Genomic DNA, 22,200 nt, shown 5'->3' with positions numbered 1-22,200 from the left:
CATACTCCAAGTCCAAAGCATCATTGCCTATAAGTGGACAGCAGAGCTCATTTCCTTACTGCCTTTGCCTTCCAACTTCTAGGATGTCTGTCAAAATACCTCTCAATATACATGTGGTCCCCAAGGCTCACAGATATTTCCTTTTTTTTTTTTTTTTTTTTGAGTTGGAGTCTCACTGTCGCCCAGACTGGAGTGCAGTGGCCGCTCCCGGCCCCCGCAGCCTCGACCTACTGGGCTCCGGCGATCCTTCCGCCTCAGCCTTCCGAGTAGCCAGAATTACAGGCATGCGCTACCACGCCCGGCTGATTTTTTGATTTATTGTAGAGATGAGCTCTTGCCGCCCAGGTGGGTCTCAAACCCGTGGGCTCAGGCAATCCACTCACCTCAGCCTCCCAAAGGCGCGGGATTACAGGCTGAGCCACCGAGCCCGGCTTATATTTCTTTACTAGTAAAACCCCTCAAAGAACAGACTAAAAGTTTCATCTATTTTTTCTTACCTTTAGTTTTCTTTTTTCCATCTCGTAGATGTTCTGCACCTTTCTAGCTGTGGACTGGGGCGCTCCCCTCACTATGGCCAGCAGAAGACTCGCAGTGGAGAACCATCTACATTCAAAGCCTTTTTATAGAAGCCAAAGCAAATGTGACAGTCCACGTCACAGCTTCAGTACCAATATGCCTTTTTCTCAACAAACACCCGCGCTACTTCGAGTTTCACATCGTATGACTCCATCAGGAATGAAAAGTCTGATTTCTGATCGGTTGAAATGAGACCTGACCTTCCTCTTTTGGTCAGAAGTCAAAATCACAAAGTTCTGGAATGTTAACATGTGTTGGGTCAAGTGGACAATGTGATTCTAGAACTCAAATAGCTGCTTCAGCACTGAAGCCAGTAACTGTTCTCCCTGGAAAGACGATCAAACTTTTCCCAACTAAGCCCTCCATTGTAATAGCTTATTGAGCTAGTATGTAAGCTGCTTTTATCCTGTTACTTCTCTAGTGTTCCTGGTGACTAGGGCGTTATTGAGTTTTCAAATGTGTGATGCATAAATAAAGGAGCGAAAACATTTAAGGAATATTATGTTTATTGAAGGCACAATAGTTCAGCTCTTCCTGACCCTCCTGAGTTATGACTCTGAAGAATGGAGTACTTTTTCAACACTGTCAATTATGGAAGGCATAGGTGGGGGGGGATGTTGGGGAAGGGCGCATTATGAGACAAACACTATTAACAGTACATGCATATTGACAAACCCTAGCATAAGTTAATTTCACTCCGGCTGCTTCTGATTCCCCTTCTGCCTCTTCACCTGCTTGCACAACATGGGGAAGGGAACGCACTTCTTTGCCGAGGAGGATGGAGTAAGGTCATCATTTCTTCCTGCTGTGACTCATCACTCATTAGGTCAATTAACGTGTAAACATCCAAACTATGTGATAGCTAAAAAGGAGTCCGTGTTTAAGACAAAGTAGACAAGCACTGAACACGTAAGATGAACTGGAGATCTCCATCGACAGCATGTTCTCGTTTGGGGAGGTTTTATGGAATAACCCGGTACCATGCGTCTGCTACCTGAGAAAGCTTGCCAGTGAAAATATTGACTAAAACATCAAATATCTGGATTGGAGGTGAAGGAAGGGCACAGGCTGCAGGCTGCGGTCATTCTGTGTCAACACAGCCGCCACCACTGGTGCCCTGCCATGAGGGCTTTGGGCTTTCTCAATTGCCAGTGATCTAAATGGCAGTTCCTGGACCTGGGGTACCATCAAAATAACATAACATGCCCTATGACCCTTTTTAACGGAGAAAGTGACTTTGCAGTTTTGAGTGGAGAACTCAGTTCTTAAAAAGGATGTCTATGGTACCAAAAAAGAGCGTTACTAGCGGGAGCTCTCCACTTCAGAGTCAGGGGTTTGTGCCACGTTTCCCGCATGCCTCCCCTTGACAGGCTTGCTGAGGTCAGACATGGATACATTGTCACCAGTTCCTGAGGTGATCCTGATCTCTCTCATGCCATGTTTTTTTCTATCTTAATATGCTGAGGGGAGGCATCAGAAGTGCTCTCACCTGAGGAAGACGCCCTTAACTCTCTTCTAATTTACGCCATTTCAGTTTTTAAAAAGGAAAATTCTAAATTAAATCTCAAACTTGTGAGAAGGCTTCATTCAGATCACATATTTGGCAGGTTGCACAACAGAAACTTAATAAATATTTTATTTGGATAACGCTTTGGAATACTCGTTAACAAATGATAGCTTAAAATTTCAGTGATAGAATTACCATTTGAGGATTGAGGCATAAAAAATTTCTCTTTTCCCTCAAACATAGATTCCATTTTTCTAGTACTTTTTTGACATCATGAAGAGACTTTCTCGGGGGCAGCATTTCCTGGCCTTGTACTTTTATTCTGAATAATATGGTTTTCTCCCCTGAAGTTTCCATATAGAATTTGTGAGGCTTATGTGTTTCAGACCTACAGTTTCTTCCATAATCTTATATATTTTATCTCCTATAACAGTATTGAGAAAAGCAATACAAATAGGAGAAAAATATTTTGGTGCAGTCATAACTAATGAGATTCCTGGAGGCGGACTGAAATCATTCAATTTTCTAGACACTCAGAATTTTCTTCAACTTTTTCATCTTCTATGGACAGAAATTTCTGTTGAAGAAAGATCATTATTTTCCACCAAAGACCATCTTAAACTACAATGCTTTAGAACTTTTGTATTATGCTCCTTAATAGACCAAATAATGTATTTTCACCTTCCCTCACTTTGCTTGAAATAAATTTTTACTTTAATTTTTTCTTCTTTAGAAAAAGAAACAGAATACACTTCATTTTTATATAGAATAAATTTTGTTTTTATTCTAGACACGGATCAAAAATAAAAGTTTTTCTGTACATATGACATATGGTGCAAATGGAAGGCTTTTAAATACCATGGATAGACATGCTGGAAACAAAGGGAGATGAATGATGGGTTAGGGTGGCCGTCCCGGAACTGCAGGAGGGGGTCGCCTAGTAAAAACAAAACAAAGCAAAACGAAATAACAAAAAGAAAACACAGATGCAGAGGAAGAAAACAATGTTTAAATTATAAAACAAATTCAAATCATAGCATGCAAAAATATCTCACAAAAGTCAAATTCAAATCAGACAAATCATGCAGACATGCAGGGGAAATGAAAGGACGCCACATGGCCAAGATAGATTCCAGAACTTTTCCTGGCTACCAGCAGCGTGCTAGGTCTGAGCCTTGGAGGCCACTCAAAATCTTAACTATTTTATACCATGGGATGAGAAATCCATGCACTCTTATCCAGGAGAACTGGGAATAGTCCCAGAGCCAAACACATTTCTAACTTGAGTATCTGAGTCCCGTTCTTGATTCTGTGACACTTGATTATTTCCAAAGATTTCAATGAATGCTGTGCCATCTCCATGGGGGGAGGGGAGTTATAGAAATCTGATGGGTGAATTTGTTTTTTACTTTTTTATTTTTTATTTATTTTTATTTTTTTGGAATTTGTTTTTTTAAGTGAGGTAAATTAGAATGTGTCAAGAGATCAACTGAGCAATACAATCACAATGCAGAAGATGTCAGATGTCAATCTCAGAGAAGAGGTTTTGTGAGTAAGAATCTGCTCCAGGCAAACTGTCCTGATATATCACAGCCTAGAGGAATAGGAGGCTGGGTCTGCTCCACCGTAACCCCAGAATTCTGCAGGATTTCCCTCTGCTAAGAAGCAGCTGCAGCCGCTCACTGAGCACGGTGGCTCAGCCTGTAATCCCGCGCCTTTGGGAGGCTGAGGTGAGTGGATTGCCTGAGCCCGCAGGTTCGAGACCCACCTGGGCAACTTGGCGAGACCTTATCCTACAATAAATAAAAAATCAGCTGGGCGTGGTAGTGCGCGCCTGTAATTCCGGCTACTCGGAAGGCTGAGGCGGAAGGATCTCCGGAGCCCAGCAGGTCGAGGCTGCGGTGGCCGGGAGCGGCCGCTGCACTCCAGTCTGGGCGACTGAGTGAGACTCCAACTCAAAAAAAAAAGAAGCAGCTGCAACGAAAATTCTGATTTATTCTGATATGGGCCCAGGGTAAATGGAATCTTGTCTGCTGGGTCCTTCTCCATTTCCCTAGCCTGGTTTGCACCTCGTCAGGCCCACAGATTGCAAAATGAGAGTCCAGACTGTACTCCATCTTGACACCAGCTTCTCATGTTTGCCAGGAAGATGATCAGCAACTAGAGAAGACAGTCAATGCTCCATTGCAGTGAACAGCTTTGGAAACAGGAGTCCAGCAGGCTACATGAGCTTTCCCACCGGTTTCCTGCAGAAATCTACGCTTCAGATTCCCCTTTACAACCCAATCGGTACTGAACTCAACACTGCAACCAGCCATGGCACTGTAGGGTTATCTCAACACCCTGTGATCATGGCTACTCATCCAGGAGCTCAACATTCTCACTTGCATCTTATGCTATAACATTTCAGTGAGTGGAGCAAAGAAGTCTAAAAAAAACCCCCAAAATACAAGAGCCTTTTAATCTTCTACAAGATGTTCATGGAGCCAAACTGACTAGGCTATTTCTGAGCAGTGGTAAAAAATGATCTTACCTTCCCCAAAGTCCAAGATCAATTTGTCTCTAGTCCAATTTAAGCTGGCTGCCCTAGGGAGGCCTCCCATCCATTCAAATGATGAAGAACTTGTTATTGGTGCTTAAGCTTTCAACTGGGGGGGGGGGCACCAACCTCAGCTCTAGAGATCCAGGTAATGGGTATCCCTGGTGTTTTCACGAAGAAAGTGTAATTAAATTTCTGTCAGGGTTCAAGAGATTTATCACCTGCCCGGCAAACAGAAACTCTTTTTGACTTCTGAAGGGGTTTTAGAACACTTTAATTACCTCAGCAGGGTAGGGAGGTGAGCCATTAAACTGAACAGCAAGTCCACAGTGCTAAAGGGACATTCTGTTAGCATATGCCAAAACGCTTTCCTGTCTGAGCTAGTTTCGTGTTCTAATCCAGAAACAGGATCAGAAACTTTATGTCTTGGAATATATTTCACTGACAGCTAGAATGTTTGCTCGAAACATCAGAGTGACATTTACCCCCTCAGATAGCGCCTTTCTCTTCCTCTTCACTTTCCTGTTTCTAACTTTCCTCTCACTGCAAAGAGGCCTGATTGATGATGACACCGTGTAGCGGGGCAGAGTTAGTTCTACTGCAGATGTGGGCGGTTTGGGCTTTTGCTATTTCTTTTTCAGAATTTTCTATGTGACTTACGCAATATCTGTGCTTTTTATGTGTAGAGCTACAAAGGGACTCCTACCGCTGAGGTGACACGAAAGTCTGAGTACTGACTGGAATGCTGAGGTGCTAACACATTTTAAAGCTCAACGTGCCAGTATTCACCACACAAGCAAATCTGCTGAAGCAAGATGATGATTTCAGGTTGTTTTTCTTAAAGTTTTCTGAAAAATAACTTCACAGCAGAATTATTTGGCCAAAACAGTCTGATGAGGAGATTGGAAAAACTATATATGCAACATGGGCAGAATTCCTGTATCCAAGTCCCAGGTATTAGTAAGAATGATACATTGCCAACACTCTCTTGGCCCTACTCAGTGCTGCAGTTTGGTCTTATAGAAACGTTGCTCTGGCCCCTGGGAAGGTCTTCCTCACAGCTTTTTTCTTTTCTGCTAAAATCTCACAAAACATTCTCTGCCCATCACATAGGTGACAACGTCTAAGAGCAATGGGTGAGCCTGAAGGTTTTGGAAAGGAAGGACAGACAGGCAACAGGAATAGGTATTCTCCGCTGATCTTTCATTTTAAATCCGTCGGGATCCTTTCCCTCACAACAATCTCAAGAGAGTAGTGTGATTACTTTAAAGAAGTTCTTGTTTGAAGTGTCAGAGAGAACAGGTAAGGTAGAAAATGACCTAAGTCCTATACAAGTCTCATTATGACTCCTTGCGTGGATGTCTCAGACCTACTCAGGCCTCCTGTTCCTGTGAGTTCTTCCTCTTGGGACTCAGACACTCCTGTGATGAACCACCGGAGCTCCAGGTGCATTGTCCAAAGTCTGGAGCTCTTGTTGCTCTGACATTTGACTTTGTCATACACCTTTTTGTTAGTGACAGTCTGTACTGGGATAAACATACTCAATGGCTTTTCCTCTGGCTTAGGTCACTGAAGCAGAGTTTTCTAAGGCATGCACTTCAGAAAACTAGTTATGTGAGATACCCTGTGGTCAAATAAGTCAGAGAAACATGTAGATACTACCCCTCTCTCAGAGATTCACAATGCAATCTGATTTTAAAGCTTCTGTAAAGTCTTTCAGTGAAGAAACATTTAATATTCAGTCATTTCGCAAGCAGATTTGACCAATAAATCCTTTGTGTATGAGTGTGTAAACTGATTGTGTTCTCATGAAATACACTTTGGAGCCAGGCTCGGTGGCTCAGGCTGTAATCCCACGCTTTGGGAGGCTGAGGTGAGTGGATTGCCTGAGCCCACAGTTCGAGGCCCACCTGGCAACTTGGCAAGACCTCATCTCTACAATAAATCAAAAAATTAGCCGAGCGTGGTAGCGTGCGCCTGAAGTTCCAGCTACTTGGAAGGCTAAGGCGGAAGGATCGCCAGAGCCCAGCAGGTCAAGGCTGCAGTGGCTGGGAGCGGCCACTGCACTCCAGTCTGGGTGACAGAGTGAGACTCTAACTCAAAAAAAAAAAAGAAATACACTTTGGGAACATTTTGAATTAAGGTTGTAGTTTTAGCCAGTATCTCCTGTAAGCATTATGATTATTAGGCTGTCATAGTGTGAAAGAACACCAGTAAAGGGCCTGAAAAGTGGCAATGCCAGGTGCATGTCAAAGAGCTTGAAAGTAGAGAATGAGGGTAATCTAACCAAAACATCAGATATATTTCTCAGTATGAAATTTATAGGTTCCAGCAGGAAAACAAAAATCATGAAAAAACAAATTAAGCAGATATTTACACTAATGCCAGAACTATTTAAAAAATAAAAATGGAAATTTGCCAAATAGTTACAATTAGATCTTTTGTTTTAGGTACTTTTCCTTAGAAATTATTCTGAATATATTATTAACAGACTTAGGAATCATGCAGTTAAAACAAAACAAACAGGTAAATAAAACACAAGTGCACAGCATAATTCTCATTCAGAATCTCTCGTCCAGTAAGAAGCTTCCTTTGAAGGCCTAGATGCTTCACACTTGGAGAATGTGTAGATATGAGAAAGAAATTACAACAGGAAAGGCTGAATCAACATGGCAGTCTGCCCAATCATCCTTGCACAATGAGCACGTCTTGATCACAGAGGGAAAACAAGTCACCATTTCTCTCCCTTTGTGCCCTTCTTGTCCACCGTGGTAGGAGGGCATAATCTAGGACATATATTAATGAGGCCCCTATTGTCAAGACTCTTGCAAAGGACAGTCTTTCTCTGTTCTCTGGAAACTTAGGACAAGCGTGTGTGTAACGAATGAACATGCTTACATTGTCTTAACACCGGGGAAACGGAGCGGGGTAAATTCTCCCTTCTATGCTCAATGAGCAAATGGTGGAGGCCAGCTGTCGGGTAAGGGGCTCAGTTATGTATTGTGAGAAACTCCCACTGTGGACCTCACTTTTGGGCAGAGAATCTTTCTTCCTTCTACTTCCCAGGACTCTTCATGAATACTTCCTTTTTAAAAGTATCAAAATGGTGTGGTGCATGATGGCAAGTGCCTTCAACTGTCTAAGGTTTGTGTCCTTCTTCCATCTATTCCAATATTGACTTTAAGTCAGGAGTAAAATGTTTCCTACTCTCTTACCCTTGATTTGTCCTGTTTGCTTCCTTTAAAAATCTCATCTTTCTCCAAAATTAATGACAGAAATGTCAAATGGCCATCATTCTTCACTTTGGTTACCCTGGACCAATTCAATCAAAGAACTATAAATATTTAGAAGTCCCAGATATTACTGAAGTGCATAAACATGACTCAAATATATACAAGAATGAAGAAGGGAGGGTCCTTCAAATGTTACAGTTTATTTCAGGTTCAGAAATACAGTTTCACATTTTCACAATAGGTACATGTGACCTTCAAGAATGATACAGGCTTTAGGAATTTGCCTCATAAAGTCCATTCACAGAGTCCATATATCAGCATTAAGAAATCCTGAACATGCCAAGAAAACCATGGAAAGTATTCTGGCTCACATTAATTAAGGAATCAACAGAGAAGACAAGATTTTGCTGTTGTATACTCCTTCTTCATTAAACAAAAAAAGAAGAAAAGAAAAAGAGAAATTTGACTCCAAAAAAGGGAGAGAAAGAAACAGACAAGCTAGCAAAACAAAACTGTGCATGTGATCCACGACACAGATCAAGTAATGGTGGTGGAAGCTCCTGGTCAGAGGGAGAGTTTTTTAACAAATTGGCAGCAGACAATGCAAGAGGTTAGATAGAGTAATTTTGTCACAATTTAAAAACATTACATAAAGAACAAACTTTAAAGAATCCAAGAGTGAAAACTGAAAAAAATGACTGCCTTGAGATGAGCCATGTGTGAAACCCTCAAGCAGAGAGGTGAGAGGTCTCGCCAGGATACCAGTATGAGTAAGTCTTCAGCCAACAGGAGATTCCCTCGAGTTTCCTCTCTCATGCCCTCACATACACACATTCTCTCATAGATATATGTATGAGTATACACATACACATACACAAATTGCAATGTGTATACTATGTATACCTCAAAAATATTCTCAAAGTTTCAACACAGAGCACCACATAATTTTAAGCATACCAACTAGACAGGATGAATGAGATTATCTAGAAGACACATTTGAGTTTTTTGGGGGTTTTTTGTTTTTTTTTTTAAGAGAGGAATGAGTGATCTGGTAAACGAACAACTGTTTGTCCAAAATCATCTAGCTTCATCCACTTTAAACTCTGAGCTCACAGCTAGTCGTCTTCTAGGTTAAATGACACAAAACTCATGGCTTTAGTTGCACACGCTATCTTACCTCATTGAGTTCAAGAGTTCAGAGACCTACTATCAAGGTTTTATTCTTCATTCTAAGGACATTCTTGTCACTTTCACATAATTATACTATTTGCCAAATGGAAAATGTTTACTTAAAAAAGCTGATGACCTGCCTTCAAGGTACTAAATAACTAATTTACTCCGAAAAATCCACTGCTGCTATTATATTGCCGTATCCCTCTATTTTGTTCACATTTGCCATGTTAAAAAAAAATGACTATGTAGATCAACTCAGCTTTCTAAAATTCAGCTCACTTAGCAATCCAAAAATAACATAATTTGAACTAGAGATCATAAAAGTAAGTCTCTAGATCTTTCACTTTTGAAACAATACTGTCAAAGAAGATTCCCTCTTAAATAGCAGTGCTGCGGATTTACATACAAATGTTTTTGGACATTACCATATGAGCTTTGTGCCTCTCAGAATGACCACAATCTGGAGTTAGAAAATTTTGTATACCTCATGTATGTTATGAGACAGGAATCACTGTTATCACATGTTATAGTAGATTATCCAAAGCTCTCTCTTGTATCAGCACACTTTAAAAAATATATTGATACTCCACATATACTACGCACATGTATACATAGGCATTTACACCCAAACATATACATATATATATACAATGCACATACACTCACACTCATGCTTGTGGCATGTTAACAAGTGCTTTTAAATCTACCTACTCAAAAGGACACAAAATATATGCACCTACAGAAACAAGTTTACTATGTATATACTGTATACACAGAGACACATGCATAGAAAATGTGTTGTACATAGAAAACATCAACATTTATCACATACTGGTATTAGGTCCCATTTCATATTTGAGAATTATGGCTACCATCTATACTAAAAGGTCACCAAATTAATCTACGTGACTACTTTTTAATACTAAGTTCAGAAGGCTTACAGTTATATCACAGGAACTGGTTTCATTATAACATTTTGGGATAGAATGAGTTTGTATCTGAACAAATAGGAAACTTGATAATAAACAGAACCTACTGCTCTTCTAGGTTATAGAACATAGCTAAAAGCAATATTCAGAAGAGTAACCTTGATTGATGATTTTTAGAAATGCAGTATACCTGTTCTAAAGCAATACTATTTCAATAATCCATCATTGAGTAAATGTTATTCCAATTAGCCAATATGCATGCAAGATTTAGCATGTGACAATAAACAGATTTACCTATCAAATAAACATATATAGTTTATTTTTCCAAATCCTAAAAATACTGCATTTTAAAATTATGATAGCGCTACATCTATTGTGTTGACAACATCAGAGCAATCAGTTAAGAGGAAGTTACACAAAAGATTAGAAGTGGTATGGGAAAAGTCAGAAAGCTCATGAAGCCACATTCCCATCTGAAGGCCTGATGCACACGCTGCACCTCACACCCTAGAACTTCAGACTTCATTCACACTGGCGTCTCCTTGTAGTAGGATACAAAACCTTTGGGAAGTGGGACTCACACTAGTAACATACCTAGTACTGCAGCAAACTGAAAATATTCTCCAATGTGACTGCTGAAATTCCATGATAGGCTGGGTCCTATTAAAGATAACTTAGGAGGAAAAAATAAAAATGTACCCACAAAGGGAGATGACTGGGACAGTGCAACTGTGAGACTACAATCTGAAAGCAAAAGGCAAAGATGACAAATGCCACTGTTTATCACCGCCTAAGATCTGTAGAAAGAAACTTGGGAAAAACCCTCCAATATTACTGACATGGTTTGTGCTGACCTAAGAACACACCAGTGGTTATCTACAATATTTTCTTTTAACAGAAGGAAATTTTTGAAATACAGCAAAATGTGAAACCACATTTAGCACAAAGCCAAACTCTGAAGTATATAATCCATTAGCTGCCGATTTTAGAGAATTCGAAGGAAGAAGCAAAGGGAATCCTAAAAAGAGGACATTCTATGAAATATTTCACTGCGAATTTTTGTTTTACTATGGATATTTAAAGGTTTTCCATTTAGCTATTTTTAAAATACAGTATATATCCAGCACATTGGTTCCATTCACAGAGTTACATTTTTTTTCCCAATGAAAAGAAGATAAAAGAGGACTTAGGATGGTGATTAAAATAAAAAAAAAAACACAATTATTTATAACTTTAAAAGTTGAAGTGCCATTTTTGTAAATCTTGTATTCTCTGACTTTTGGAGGGAGGCTAGCTGTAAGCCTTTAGAGTAAGTTCAACACAATGTCATGCAACAAGGCAAGTTCTCTTTTTAATAATGGTTAAATGCTTTTACTTGATACTTTATGGGTGTCTGCTCTGGGTATAAACGACACAGGAAATTAAAGTTAAGTTAACATACAAATCATGTATGCTACTTTCAAAGGGAGACCTTTCCACTGGTGAAACCTGATTTACTTCTGTAGAATATGAAATGGTGTCATGGGACACCCCTGCTCAGTGGATCCTAGCTCTGCTATCTGGGAACAGTTAGCAGACAAAATTCCAGTTGGCTTCTGGTTGTTTCCTACATGTGAATCATCTGGTCCTAGACAGTCCAAATATTTTCCTCAAGACTGAACTACTAACTTCTGGGCTAAACTGCTCTGATAAATTCTGTTTTAGACCCCAATGTTTCAATACCATCTTCTGGAGTGAGCCGACAGGGCCTCTGAAGCAGTACAACTGTCAAGGTGTAAGCTCTGTCCTCACCACGGCATCCTCTGTGGGCTTTTCATTTCAGGTACCATGCTTTAAATGAAATTATCCCAGAATAAGTCTCAAGATTTACTAAGAAAGCCTAGAATGGACAAGAAGTTACATTAAGCCTGTTTTAAAGATAGGATAAATTCATATACAAGGAACTTACAAATTAGCATGGAAAGAAATTTTTTTTCACCAAAATAATAATTAAAAAACTGGAGTCAGTATCAAAGTGCAGTTAGCTATGCCAAAAACGAGGTCAGTTAGAAAAATTAAACATTTTCCATGTAAGTCTTCCAAGTAACCTACCAGAAGGTGAATATATAAGTAAATTAAAAAATTATATTTTCCGGACACTTCTAGAGGTGTGATATTTTGCTTCTTCCTTGAACTCTGAAACTAACTACTCAAACTTATGAACCTATTAACAAAAGCTTTGATTCATTATTGCATATGCTTCTAGCATGAAGCAAATCACGATGGCATGAGGAGAAGCTCTCTAGAGCAAACAATGCAGACTTTTCCTTTGCAGACTACCTTGTGCTTCTGGAAAAGTTTTATTCTTAAGGAATCCTAATTTTTTTTTTAAAGCACTTCCTAGCAGTCTTATGAAACAAACAGGAAGGAAAGAGGAGCTAAATATGTAATTCTGGGGTAGGTGGTAGCATTAATAACAGACAACAGAATTACTGTCATCCTAAACAGAACATGGGAAAAGAAGTAAGTATGGCTTAGGTCTAAGCCCACTAGCTCATACCTGTTAAGAATTGAATTTAGTGAGCTACCTGATAGATAGCCTGGAAAACTTGTCCAAAGTAATCTCAAATATATGCCAGGGTAGGCAAATGGTCTCCGAATCAGAGCTGCTATGCAAACCTCCTTCAGTCAGTATGACATAAAGCCTCCATGCATCAGTAATTTTCAAGAGTCAAACCCCAAAGGTTTGCCATACCTTGAGCAATGAAGATAAGTGATGACTGCATTAGTAAAACTGGTTACTTGCCTACTGATGTCCACACATGCGACTACTCATGGTTTACTGCAACGGTTATCAAATATGTTGCGTTCACGTAATTCATTAGTGGTTAATAGCCATGCCAGACACTTCATTTAGTCTAACAGGGAGGATTCTAGTGGACGGATTATAGTGGGACGAGTTGGTGATGGGGGTGGTCTCCGGCTAGAAAGAGAGAAAGAGAAAGGTAAAGAAACAAGTAGAATATCTGGAGAACGCAGTTCCAAGGACACAGATCAACAGCCATCACATATGCCCAGGTACACGCAGGTGGCAGGTGTGGCTGCCACCTGCAACTGTGTCCACATTGTCACCTTCCACTTATCCCACAGTGTTTAATGAAATTAGGTATTGCTTTCATATGCAGATCTTTCTTGAAACTGAAGTCATCCCTACCAACATTAATAAAAATATGGAAGTATGTGACAGCCATCTGAAACCCAGTATCTCAGCCAATTTAGTATAGTTCTTTTTTTTTTTGAGTTGGAATCTCACTCTGTCACCCAGACTGGAGTGCAGTGGCCACTCCCAGCCACCGCAGCCTCAACCTGCTGGGCTCCGGCGATCCTTCTGCCTCAGCCTTCCAAGTAGCTGGAACTATAGGCGCACACTACCACGCCCGGCTCATTTTGATTTATTGTAGAGATGAGGTCTCGCCAAGTTGCCTGGACGGGTCTCAAACCTGCGAGCTCAGGCAATCCACTCACCTCAGTCTCCAAAGGTGCAGGATTACAGACTGAGTCACCGAGCCCGGCCAGTACAGTTCTTATGCAGAATGAATTAGCTGTGTTATGCCTATTCCAGGAACTAATAAGGTATATTAAGTCTTAGACAATGATATTTTTGCATTTTTTCCTCTTTATATAATTTTTTTCCTCCTTGCATTTAGCAGTAGCCTTCTCCAATTTTTCTACATTTGACTTCTAATGTGTGGAGCCCTAGAAAATCAGAAATCCAAAGCTTTTTGAGTTCTCTGCAGTAAGTGCAAATAGGCTCAGTGTGAGTGCCTAAGTAAACTGCACAAGTCCTAGTTCCTATTTTTGGTCCTAAAGATTACGTATTAGTAATAGTAGTATTGCTCACTTCCTAGTTGGTCATGTTTCTGATAGCTGAGTTCAATGAATAAACATTGTTCAGATTATACAATATTGCTGTACTTGACAGTCTCAACATTACTAAGTAATATTATTGATTCCCTGAGTGCCTACCTTTATTTTCTAAATGCATTAGTAAGTTTTTGTGTGTGTGTGTATGTGTACTCGACTTCATATGTAGTACCTTACGTAGTTATCTTATACACACTCAAATTTGACAAGTTCTACAAATTGAAGTCTTTCTTTTTATAAAACTCTCCAGCTGATATTTTCAGGACTCCTTCTGGAATTATGGTTATGTCATGGAATTGTCTTCTGAATTGGAGACACTAAATTATCAAATTAAATTTCCTTCCTTAGGTATCAAGAAGCTAGCAATATTGAAAGCAATTAATGTTAAAAAAATTACAAAGTTATAAAATAAAATTAGATTATCAAGAAAAAAATAAAAGCAGAAGAGATATTGTTGATTAATGATGAAAATACTGACCACTTAGGCACAAACTCATAGACATTAGCAAAGTTCCTTTTTCCCCTCCGCACCTGAAAAATGCCTAAGAGGCTTTGGAGGAAAGCTCTCCTTCAAAGGTGCATCCCAACTGAATGCATGCACTAGCCTCATTACTAAGCAGATACTCCATTTTAAAAGGGCAACTATAGCTATTTAGAGACAAAGTAACAAAACTAAATCAACCAATACTAGTTTAATTTGAGTAAACAAATTATTTTCCTGCAGAAAAGCTATGGTGACCACCTGAAATATTTTGATGATTCTCCACTGGGAACAATTCTCCCATAATTTTCTTTTTATTTATGATCATGCAAAAACACCTGTCTTTTTACTAGTAATCTAGAAAATGGCCATATTACTTATATCTTGTATCTTAAACCTGAATAATTTTCTCCTTTAATGGGTTTCTGGAGGCCACCAGTCACACCACCAGACTTATTCCACAGTGTTTTGCATGGTGTCACATGCAGTTATGTCCTCAATATTCTTTAGTTCACCTTCTGGAGCTGCCATTCATTCTTCAAGGCTCACCTTGGGGAAGCTTTCTCTGACCTCCCTTCCTCCATCCTGGTACAGTCGAATCTATAGCATCCCAACATATCTCTGTTACTAGCCATACAGTGAATTCTAATTAGATTTGTGTTTACTTTCACTGCTTGTCATTTAGTCACCATATGTTTGACAACTGAATAAATGGAAGTTCCTTCTAGAAGCAAGAAACAACTGATAAATGCCTGTGATAGTCATTGGTTTCATAAATATATCATGATCAAAGCAAAAACATAGCTAAAGTGACCAGGATTGAGACCCTTGGAGACTCTACCTGTAAAGTATTTGACTGCTTAAATATTTAGTAGGTACTTGGAGGAAATATCAAATGACAGGTCCCCAGGGAGTCTGACAAATAGTCATGTAACCTGTGGAAATGTATTCTCAGCAATCAACCATTTATAGTTGGAGGGGGAGGGAGCTGGCCAGAAGTTGGACTTTAAGAAGGGTCTAACAGAGGGTTCACTCATGTAACTAATTATGGGACTTATCTGAAAAAAGTGGATCTTAGACTACAAGTTCAGTGAGAAGCAGGATACAGCATGTCATGGTAGACTGGAAATCGTCTTACACATATGACATAGCTTGGACCAAGGCTTGTAGTCAAGAGAGGTAGGAACGCAAGCGGAATTCTCTTCTGCTTCTTTGTTCTTGACCTCAGTGTCATTCCTCAGTCCTTCCTGATCATCCTATAGTCTCCCTCTCCTTCATCCATCACTTCATGTTGTGCATTTCATAACACTTAATCTTGTTTGTGATTATGTATTTATTTACTAATTGCATAACTGGGTGGTAAATGATGGAGAGAATAAAAAATAACACTTCCACCACATCCCCTCAAAATAAGTATGACATCTTTGAAATATGCCTAGTTTCAGCTAAAGGAACCCATATATGTACTTACTTAGTAATTAAAGATTCTAAAGAGCTCCCCACTAAACCTCGTGGAGGAAATGTGCATTGTCTCGTTTCTAAATCAAACAACAAAAATCTGTATATAAAACTCTACTAGAAAGTAATTCCAGGGGGACATTAAGTTGTTTTGTGAACTTTCTTCATGAGCAATGCTAAGATGTTGCCAGCTTCAATACCAGAAACATTCAAGGTTTGCTGTTGAAGTTCATCTCATTGGTCTTCTTCCTAACCATACAAAGCATTCTTCCTAACCATACAAAGCACTTCCAAAGACATTCGCCTCACAAGACTGTTTTGGGCAAAGCAAAGTTACTTGTTTTGTACCAACTTTTCCTCAGATACCCTGAGGTGGGCTTCATTAAGTAATGTGTTATACTGAAACCAAGTATCTTGTGTTACTTAGTGTTTATTGAAACACTGTATTTTATGTGGCAGTTTATGGTTATGATGTAAGAGTCATGTTTCTGCTTCCAAATCAAAGGGAGAGATGTAATATTTAAGTTGTATTTGCAGCTGCAGGGATGGACCATTTATCGTTTTGTACAATGACAAATTTTGTAAGCAAGTCAGATGCTCATGCAGGGTATGTGGCATTTGGGGGAGAAACTGGCATCACTGATAAGAGAGAAGCAAGCATCACTTGTTTTGTTTCATTTTATGGTCATATGAGAATAGGAGGATGAAAGTTTCATCTGCTCTCTTTTGGGTGAGCTGGTCTTGAGTGTTCATGACATGTGGGCAATCTTAACAGGGGTCAGGAGAGGCTTCGACACAGCCAACTTCTGTGGTGGGGCCGCAAGCGTGGTGGGTGTGGAAACTGCCTTTCCTCTGGCTTGTTGCTTACAGGTAGCATAACACCGATTTCTCAGATGGCTTGGTCCTTCCCCCTCTCGCCTTTATTTCTCCTTAGAATGGGAAGTGGGAATTCTTTGACCAGGCAAGTGTGAGACAGACTGGGCCTGTGCAGCTCTGACTCCTTCCTTTCTGTGTTTACACCCAGATCTCAAGACTCCCAGTCAAGAATTCTTTCTGCTGGGCAGTTACATTGACAGGCAATAGTTTTCAAACTGGACCTTTCCTCAAAATCCCCTGGAGGGCTTATTAAAACCCAGGTTGCTGGGTGTCACCCGGAGTGTCTATGGGGTGGGACGTCATGTCCCAGATGATGCCGATGCCGCTGGTCCTGGGACTGTGCTTTGAGAACTACTGTCCTAAAGCATAATATGTGTTTTTTGCCTTGTTTCATCAGCATTCAATTCGTTTGCCAGATAGAGTAAAACAAAAAGAATAAGTTCTAGAAAAATCTTAAGAAGAATGAAGAAATTGGTCAAAGCAGATTTACCTTATGTTTTAAAGACCAAGATACTGTACTATAGTAGCTTTCTTGTTAGTCATTACCAGCAGAATATCTTGCTTAGGGAAGCGTATTTGCTTACGAAAATGGTGTAGAAGGTAAGCATCACTAAATGTGCATTCCAATCCTCAACTTTAGAGAGGGTATGATTGAAGTCTAACCTAATTTGTTAGTGGTCCCAAATTAAAAAAGAAAGCTTTCACAAAAGATACACAAAGGTGACAAGTTTAGAAGAGAAATCTGCCCGAAAGGGTAGTTATTTGCATACAAAGGATATGCAATAGGCTTCTACTTATTAAATATAATTGAAGTTTTAAAACATAACTGTCCCAAAAATTCAATGTGCATACAATTACATCAAGGATCATGGGAGTATTATACATCCCAGGTTTCTTTCTTTTTTTTTTTTTTTTGAGTTGGAGTCTCACTCTGTCTTGGTGTTTTTGTTTTTTGTTTTTGAGTTGGAGTCTCACTGTTGCCCAGACTGGAGTGCAGTGGCCGCTCCTGGCCACCGCAGCCTCGACCTGCTGGGATCCGGCGATCCTTCCGCTTCAGCCTTCCAAGTAGCTGGAACTACAGGCGTGCACTACCACACCCGGCTAATTTTTTGATTTATTGTAGAGATGATGTCTTGCCAAGTAGCTGGAACTGCAGGTGTGTGCTACCATGCCCGTCTAATTTTTTGACTTATTGTAGAGATGAGGTCTCGCCAAGTTACCCAGGCAGGTCTCGAACCCGCGGGCTCAGGCAATCCACTCACCTCAGCCTCCCAAAGCGCGGGATTACAGGCTGAGCCACCGAACCCGGCTCATTCCAGGTTTCTAAGAGCCAGTAGAATCTGACATCAACATATCAACTTGCCTAACTTTTTAATCTTATTGGTGATACAGGTCCAAAAAAAAAAAAAAATGAAGAGTTTTATATAACTAAACCACTAGAAGTAAGGCAACTCCTTTCTTTGGGCTACATCTGATAAATTTCTTAGAAAACAAACAAAAGGAAAATAAAAACAATTTGTCTGAGTTTTGGGGAACTGAAATGCCTTACTGCTCCTTGGCTCTTTTAAATTATTTGATCTTTGCATCATTTTTCAAAGTTTGAGGTGTGTCTGCACATCACCTAAACAATGCTCTAACCCTCTTGAAAGCCGTGATGACTACCTATACTTCCTGCAGCCTCCCACAGCATGTGCTGAGCACACTGTCCCAATTGATATGCCAGTGAATGTGAATAAGTGAACGGGCCCAGAGGTAAATCAGGAAGGAGCACATCTCTAGGTAAAAGGAAACAGCAACTAACCATGGTCCAGGACCTTCGTCCTCTCTTGTGGATGTCTGCTCTAAGAGAATACATTATGGGACATTTATTTTAAATTTCAGTATTTGTACTTTGCTTCTTATTTTGAACATTCATTAATAAATAAGTTTTACATATCTAGAAAGTGTGAGGTTAAGTTCAAAAAATGCCATAAGAGTCATGATTTTGCCCATATGTAAAATAATCTTTTGTAATTTATGATAAAAAATACTATAGGAAGTTATCCAGCATATTTTTGGCCTTTTAGCTTTAGTGACAGAGTGAGCCAATACTTTCAATAGTTTATAGTGGACTTGGAACCCATTGAAAGGATTTAAGGAATCCCCTAATAAGATTCCTGCTACATATTAGAGCTGGCATTTTTTCACCCTGTGAAATGAACTCAGTTTATAGTGTATGTCACTAGAAAAATATGAATCAATTCATGGAATTTGAAATGAGAACATAAGGAGAAAAATAGTCCATAATTTTTATTTGATGATACAAACATGTACTATCCTGTATAAATTAGTTGTCGGGATAAATGGTAATATAATCTTCCCTGTCACACTTTCTTTAACATTGTCCTAAATATCTGACTTGGATTTTGCCCAAAGGTATGGTATTAATATACCCACTTTGTGGTTTGGGGGAAAGGGCAGCTTACAGGATGATTTGCCCTCATTAACTCTGCTCAGTCTAGGCTTTGTAAAAAAGAACTTTACGTTGACCATACACTAGGCAAGGTTTTCAAATAGAATACAATATGACAGTGTGTTTCAATTGGTTTTTAAGCTACATTACGTATTGGGCTAATTCCAAAATAACTTTTTACTCAGCATCGCAAATCATTTCATGTTGTATTCTTTCATTCCCTCAATGAGCTCTGCTTGTATGCTAGGTCCTGAGTGAAGAGTTAGAGATACAGAAATAAAAGCAGTCACTGCCCAGGAGTTCCTTGTTGACATGGGAGAGACAAGTTAACTGTGATAACAGTAGGTGGAGCTTTGGGAGGGTCAGGGACGAATGGAGTCCTAGCCTGGAGCCAGAAGAACTTCTAGCAAGTTGGGGAAGTTGAGAAGCCTGGAGTTCCAGGGATAGGAGAGGTTACCAAAGGAAAGAAGGCTAGAAAAAGTCCTGTAAGCTTGAGAAGCCAAGTGTTGGCTTTCTCTTTAGCACAAGCACCAAATGACTTGTCTTGCCCCAAGTCCTAATAAAACATAAAACAACTTAAAGAATTTATAGTTACATTAAAATATGATTTCTAAAAACATAGAGATTAATTTTTTTTTGAGTTGGAGTCTCACTCTGTCACTCAGATGAGTGCAGTGGCTGCTCCCGGTCACCGCAGCCTCCACCCGCTGGGCTCCGGCGACCCTTCCGCCTCAGCCTTCCAAGTAGCTGGAACTACAGGCACATACCATCACACCCGGCTAATTTTTTTGATTTATTGTAGAGAAGTGGTCTCGCCAAGTTGCCCGGGTGGGTCTCGAACCCGCGGGCTCAGGCAATCCACTCACCTTGGCCTCCCAAAGCGCTAGGATTACAGGCTGAGCCACCGAGTCCGGCCGGGATTAATTTTTAAATAGCTTGACCTTGCCACTGTATCACTGCCAAGATAAGCTGGGGAGAGAGAAAAGAACTGAAGAGATGCAAATAAGCAGAAGCAAGAGGAGTGCGTGTGTGGAACTTTCACTGTGAGAAAGGACAGGTCTTACGGAGATTTACGAGCACAGACTGCTGAGGAAAGTCAGCCTGTGTCCCTTTCCAAGGACTTTCCTTCACTCCCTCCCTCTCTCCTCCCTCCCTCCAAGTCTTTTTCTCTATTACTTCCAAAGAGACCTCAAGAACCAGAATGAACCTTACTCTGATCCTCTTCATCCTCTTCTGTCCTTCCCTCCGGCCCTTCCCTCACTCCCCTTCCAGGCACCAGGAGAGGGCCTCTGACTCCCTCCATGTGGGGAAGGAGGGGTGGGAAGGAGGCGCTGAGAATCAGCTGCTGGGAGAGGCTCGCGTCCTCTGAGATGTGCTTTCGTCATCTCTAGTCAGAAAGAAGGAGGAAAAGGAAGAAAGGACAGGGAGGAAAAAGGCAACGCTTGGATTTTCCATATAGAGCTAAAATTCACTTCTGCTTTGGGAAGAAGGAAAATACTTTTTGTTCCTTTCTGAGGGCAAGCACTTTTCAAGCATGGGTATGTGACTTGGGGCCTTCTCTGAGAGAAGCTAACTACGTAACTAGAAATATTAAAAAGAAATGTCAGCTTTTCAGTTCTTATTATCTTTAGTTTTTAAGATAACACCAAAAAAAGAGCTTGAGGAAACTGAAGACTTAGAGAAGATTCATGTAGCACCATTTCACTTCTGCCTGACCTGACTGCCTGGTGAATTAGAAAGTCGGCTTTAAATGAACCACGTGACATTCTTCCAATCACTTAAATCAGTCCAAGTGGGTAACAATGAAGACAAAGCATTGCCATTTACGAATTACAATCCCAGTTATTTTTTAGAAATCCAGCAGGAGGAGCTCTAACATGCCTTAGTGCTCAAATTTTAAGAACAGAATTTTTAAAGCAGAGAAAAACAGAGAGGCATTGTGCCTTGCAAGCTGCCATGTCAGTGGACAAATATGTGAGTAAGTCCAATTAAACGCTCTGTGGGCAGCCAAGCGATGATACCCGTGGAGACAGAGCGGTCCACATTGGTTCCATCCAGAGGCTCCTTGTCCCGAGGCAGCTAAGCCCATTCTGCAGTATCAGCTCCTTCAAAAGAGGGAGCAAAAGATGGATTTCTGGGCAAGTCTAGAAGCATTTCTTTTTCTCTGAAAGTGTCCTATTGTTTCTAAGTGAGTCTTTGACACTGGCTTAATTAAGAACTGCATTTTAAAGCAGAATTTTCATTGTTGGTTGAAGGTGCTATGCAGCTCCTGAAGGTTCAACATCTCTCACTGGTGGCTTGTCGGTGCCTTTTTTTTAAATGAGAGAAATGCTGTGTTTGTAAAAATTGGTGCTAAAAGAACAACGAATCATATGTTCCCTGGGCTATGTAAAGTGTCTGCAGAAAGAATCAGAACTTTCTACTACACATACACATCAACTGGAATGCAAAGCACGGTCTCAGGAGAGCAGTGCGGAGTACATGAATTTAACAGTTCTTGGTTTCTAGGGTAAGCCCGTCCACTTTGGGCAGCGCTGAGGGGTGGAATGGATGCGTGGGCCGAGAAGATGAGCGGAATTACCTAACTTGAAGGAAATATTCAGTCAGTCTCTTTTAAGGTCTTGCCAGTGAGGAGTCACATTTTTTGTTTTACACCTTAATGGTATGCCCACATTTAAAATTTTTATACAAGCTCCTACAGAAATTTTAACTAGACCAATTCAGACCAAAGTCACTAAATAAAGCTAGTCTAGACAGAAAAGCTATGAAAACCATATGTCTTTTAGGCACCTGTCTCACAAAAACTGCCATCATCCTGGAGAAATCACAAAATGTGCTTTTAGGAAAACCCTGCTGTAATGACCATGGAGGCTGTGCTTAAAAGGCATCTGGACGCAGAGAAAGCAAATCCAAAATGTTTATAAATGAAAGGCTCCCATTTCCATCCAGCGCCTGTAAACATCACTGAATGGATGGCCAAGGCAGATAACCTTTATCTTTCCATGATTCTCCGAGGAATCAAAAATGTCTTGTTCCCCCCACTCCCATCTAGCGCTAGACCAGGGATCTCAAA

At 40.3% G+C, this 22,200-nt stretch overlaps 1 protein-coding gene across 2 annotated transcripts in view; it reads right to left on the bottom strand.

Moving 5' to 3' along the window:
- Window positions 1–2,839: 2,839 nt before the first annotated feature.
- Window positions 2,840–22,200, bottom strand: part of DNM3 (dynamin 3) — a 440,346-nt gene continuing 420,985 nt past the window's right edge. The window contains exon 19 of one of the 2 annotated variants that reach the window (XM_021718845.1): window positions 2,840–3,020. In XM_021718845.1, coding sequence (XP_021574520.1) covers window positions 2,984–3,020 — 37 coding nt within the window. In that variant the 3' untranslated portion in view covers window positions 2,840–2,983. Of the gene's footprint in view, window positions 3,021–8,035; window positions 12,920–22,200 lie in introns of those variants that run through there. The other variant, XM_008070637.1, reaches the window with a different exon arrangement.

Source organism: Carlito syrichta, unplaced genomic scaffold, assembly GCF_000164805.1.
Source record: "Carlito syrichta isolate Samal-C Ts95f unplaced genomic scaffold, Tarsius_syrichta-2.0.1 Scaffold313876, whole genome shotgun sequence".
Taxonomy (NCBI): Eukaryota; Metazoa; Chordata; class Mammalia; order Primates; family Tarsiidae; genus Carlito; species Carlito syrichta.
This window is presented reverse-complemented; position numbering and strand designations above follow the sequence as displayed.